At 28.3% G+C, this 5000-nt stretch overlaps 1 protein-coding gene across 2 annotated transcripts in view; it reads right to left on the reverse strand.

The window, feature by feature from the left end:
* Positions 1 to 5000, reverse strand: part of LOC136075396 (phosphatidylinositol 3,4,5-trisphosphate 5-phosphatase 2A-like) — a 94041-nt gene that overhangs the window by 63194 nt on the left and 25847 nt on the right. For both annotated transcript variants that reach the window (XM_065788431.1, XM_065788430.1), the window contains exons 8-9: positions 4016 to 4039; positions 3721 to 3807 (exon numbers count right to left, since the gene is read on the reverse strand). In XM_065788431.1, coding sequence (XP_065644503.1) covers positions 3721 to 3807; positions 4016 to 4039 — 111 coding nt within the window. The remainder of the gene's footprint in view (positions 1 to 3720; positions 3808 to 4015; positions 4040 to 5000) is intronic.

Genomic DNA, 5000 nt, shown 5'->3' on the forward strand with positions numbered 1-5000 from the left:
TAAAAAAAACTATCAATAGTTGATGGTAGATAAAAAATTTGAGCAGCAACCACGGTAACAGCAACTATTGTAATGATTGTAGAAAAGTGAAAAAGTCACATTCTCAAATTCAACTTAAGTTTTTATTTCCTGACAAACATTTTTTTTAAGACATTTTTATTGCTCATGTTTTCGTGGTAAAGTACTTTTTGTTTACACTCTTTTAAAATACCATGAACTTACTTTTTAAATTATTTAATAATTTTTTCAGTATAAGCAATTTTTAATAGAAATAATAATAGAATAGAACTTAATAGAAATTTTTTAGCTTCAGTAAAAGTAATTTTTAGACAATCATTATCATAATAAGCTTGTAATATGTATCTATGAATAATATTTCCTTGTATTGAATACTGTTTTTATTCCTAGACTGGTCTTTTGGTTGTGACTTTTTTTTATTTTGACAAACATTTTAAACATAGTTAGGCCTGCTATAGTAGCTTAACTGAAACTCTCTAGCGTTGTTGTATTTTTTCTCTATTCTACAAATATTATCAGTGCTCAAATGAACTATCATCTTTTAATCTTCCTATCAAAATTCATGTCATTTAAATCACATAATTTGCATACTCTTTTGGTTCATTAACTTATCACAACTTTTCAGAGTTTCTTTAATACCAAAAACTTTTACTTATCTTTTTTTTTAATATACATATGTGATTAAGAATTCCTTGATTGATTGATAATGATGATGATCATGGTGATTATATATAAGTGAGAAGCCCTATATTTTTGAATACAGGGCTTAGAACATGAGTGGGTGGTTTTTAACTTTACAGAATTTCATATCAAATCTTCATTTTAGAAGTATACGACATCTAATGTTATTTTACAAACCACAAAAAATAAGTATAGTACACATATAGATGAGTTTTTGACTTTATGAAAATTTCATAAATTTTATGAGAAAATCACAGAAAATTGTTTCTATAAAATATCCAGAAAATCCTGGAAAAGTTCTAAAATTTTCTAAAATGAAATATAATATCTTAGTTTTACCATAAACTTCATGCAAAGCCTAATAACTAATTTACTTTTTAAACATATGTCAGACTAGGGTTCAGAAATCGATACTTTTTATTCTTATTATTTTCTGTTGTGAATTTGTCAGCTTTTCTTTTTCTGCACTTTTTTGCATGATCATTATTTTGCATTGTTTATGTAAGGCATTTTTTTCTATCTGTTCTTATATTTTTTCCAAAGGAATTCCTTTTTTTAAATATAATGTTTGCTTGCAGTTTGCAAATGACCACAGATGTTTTTGTTAACAGGGTCATGTAATATATCTTGTCTTTTAAAGTACCCTAGCGTTGTGGTCTTGTCTGCTAATAATTGATATTTAACTGAAGCTACAGCAGAGTACGTTAAATTATCAAGACGGTTTGTCTTTTTTGTTAACTATGGTGTTTATCATGCTGAATGATTGCTCAACTTGAGGACTATATTTTTGCAAGTATTGTTAATATGCACGTTATCTGGAGTGCTGTATGAAAATATGTACATAACTTTTTTTTTTAAGCTATTAAAAAATGAAACTGGTATTTCTTTGTATGACTTCACCTTTGCGCAGTTTTGATGATGTATTTTAGAAATTTAGTGGTGGAGTAAAGATTTTTTACCTTTACTTCCATAATAAAAGTTTTTACTACATATTGTACATTGTACCTAAAACATCGAATAATATATAATTAAGATGAAATTATATATTTCAATATATATAATTAAGATGAAATTATATATTTCAATGTTCAGTTAGAGATTAAACTTACTGCTTCAGCTTTATCTATCTGTCTTAAATAGGCTGAATAATATTCTTCATTATTCATCTACAGGGTGATTTAATCAAAAGTATAAACTTTAAATTAACATAATTAATTTTTTGATTGCAAATACATTACATGCGATAGTACATTTTAAAGCTCATTAAAAAGGAAATTTAATGTTAATAATTTCAAAAAAATTAAAATAACAGCATAGCCATGAGATACGATATTCAAAAACGCATATTTTTAACAAAAAAATTGGTCAAGTTGAAGAGCGTAAGTCTGGTTCAGAGAGCTTATAGAAGTAAATTTAAGAACAGACCATGTCCAACGGCAACAGCTATCACAAAATTATCTAAAAAATTTGATACAACCGCAACAATACTTGATTTGCCACCAAAACCGAGGAATGAGCGAGACATTCGAATTAATGCCAGAAATAAGCTGAAAGTACTCTTCTTCGAAGATCCTACATTGTCGATCAGAAAAGCCTCAGTTGATGTTGAAATTTCATACAGCCTTTGCCGTGATATTCTTCTCAAAGATTTACAACTCAAACCGTATAAATACCAGAGTGCTCATCAACTATTGCCACTTGATTATGAAAAAAGGGTCATTTTTGCTCAATGGTGGCTGGACTTGGAAAAGGATGTTCACAAATGGTTGATCACTACAGATGAAGCCTATTTTTACCTTACTGAGTCGATCAACAAGCAAAAATACAGAATGTGGCTGAATGAGAGACCTGAGGATTGGATAGAGAAACCAATGCACGATGCGAAAGTTTTGGTTTGGTGTGCCATTTCCTGCCGAAAAATCTACGGAACCTACTTTTTCAAAGGAACGGTAAATCAGCACAATTACCTGGATATGCTTAAAATTTTTTTCTGGCCTAAGCACTATAGAGTTAAGAGTCACAAAAAATACTACTTTCAACAAGATGGGCTACTCCGCATACGGCTAATATGGTTCAAGAGTGGTTACAAAGTAAATTTGGGGAGAAATTCATTACCAAGCAACAATGGCCTCCACGATCACCAGACCTCAATCCATGTGGTTATTTCCTATGGGGTTATCTTAAGTCTAAAGTTTATAAGCCATTACCGAAGACTTTGGATGATTTAAAAGAGAACATCACGAGAGAAATCTAAAAAATAAACACTTCGGCTTTGGAATCAACGTTTTTGAATTTTACAAAAAGATGTCATTTATTAATTGAAAAAAATGGAGGTCATATTAATAAAAAATAAAAAATAAATTCTTATCACTCAATTTCCTTTTAATTTATCTTTAAAATGGTGTATCGGACTTAATAATCTGATTTGATCTACAATTTTTATTCAATTTTAAAGTTTATACTTTTGATTAAATCGCCCTGTATCTTTTGAAGCCAATTCTAGCGAAATTTGTTTTTAATATTTTTGTATATCTCAGAAATGTCTGATAAAATTCTTAACTTTCATTTTATAATTTTTTATTTATGATAGTAATAATTGACAAAAACTTTTGTAAACTTTTAAAACAGAATTTACATCAATTAACTTATTATGAAAAGGAATTTTTAATACTCAAAAAAGTTAATTTAAATAAATTAAAAAGAATAAAAAAAAAATTATTGTAACAATTGATTTCATGAAAATATCAGTTATATTAATGTAGTCAAAACATATTTGCTTAAATGCAAATGTTGCTGTTTTGAAATTTTAAATAAATTTTTACAAATCAGTAGCAAATAATTATCTGGAGATTTCTGGAAACTTAAAGCAGCTTAAACTTATTTATTAAGTTTAAACTTGAAGAAGCGAATTTCCAGAAATCAAGGAATTCCTAGAAAAAACTTATCTATGTACATAATATGTACTATGTACATAAAACATTTAATATAAGTATATTGCATAAAATATAAAATATAACAAACCTTTTGTTCAAGTTCTAATATGCTATTTTTGCATTCACTCATTGTATTTAAAATTGATTCCAAATCTTTAGACGCTTCACTTGTTTCCTTTAAAACACTTTTTTATAATTATTCTCCTATATTTAATTTAACTATATAACAAAAAAAAATAACTACACAAATGATAAATAGAGACAGTCATGATTTATAATTAGTAACCATAGATTCAGTAGTTAATTGTTACAATTTACTTTTCAAAGCAAATATTAGGTATATATTTACTTCCTTTAACTGAAACTAAAAAAACTGAACATACCTTCATAGATGCTTCAACTATGTCCTAAATACAAAAAAATTTTATTAAAAAGTTTTAATAAATAAAGATTCAAAATATATACACATCAGATTTCAGATTTTCCATTTTCTAGAACTAATTTTCCCAATACACCAATGTGTTACAATAAATAAAAATAAAAATGCCCACATCTGTTCTATTCCAGATTAAGTCATTATTTTCATCTTTAGACTTGAAGCAAAAAAAATTTCAGGTATTTTGTAATATAAAAAAATGTTTCAGGTATTTTGCACTTTCATAATTTAAAGTTTATTAATCCTGGGGTATGTTGTGCCATTCACTTTGAAGTACTTCAAAACATTCTTCAGCATTTCAGGGAGCATGTCCAGGTAATCCCAAATATGCTCAATTATATTCAAAACTAGACTCTGGGGAGACCAGGTCATCAACTCCAGTACTCCTTCCTCTGCCATTTTATTTAAATAATTCTTTGCCACTCGGTAACAATGTTTTGGGTCATTGTCCTGCTGCAGAATAAAATTATGACCTATCACTCAAATCACCTACTCCAGATGAAGATAAACAACCCCAAACTTGAAAAGAGCCTCCTCTGTGTTTAATAGTAGGGTTTAAACACTCGGACTGATAGGCTTCTTCAATTCTTCTTTAAACATATTGGGGTCCTTTCGTTGCGAAAATTTCAAATTCGCACTCATCGTGTACAGAATCCAATTAAACATTTCCTGGGCCCAATCTTTGTGTTGTTTTGCATATTTAAGTCATTTTTCTTTATTGCCACACCATAATAATGGTTTTCGAATTGCAACACACTCTCTTAATCCAGATTTAAGTAGGTGCTGTCGAATAAAAGAAGAGCTGACATTTTTCTCAGTTGCTGTGTTAATGTCTTTTGCTAGCTCAGTTGATACTTTTTTTGTATTTCTTAAAGAAAGGGTTTTTAAATATTTATTGTCATCTTTTGTTAGCTTAGGAGGTCTACCACTTT

Source organism: Hydra vulgaris, chromosome 01 (assembly GCF_038396675.1).
Source record: "Hydra vulgaris chromosome 01, alternate assembly HydraT2T_AEP".
NCBI lineage: Eukaryota > Metazoa > Cnidaria > Hydrozoa > Anthoathecata > Hydridae > Hydra > Hydra vulgaris.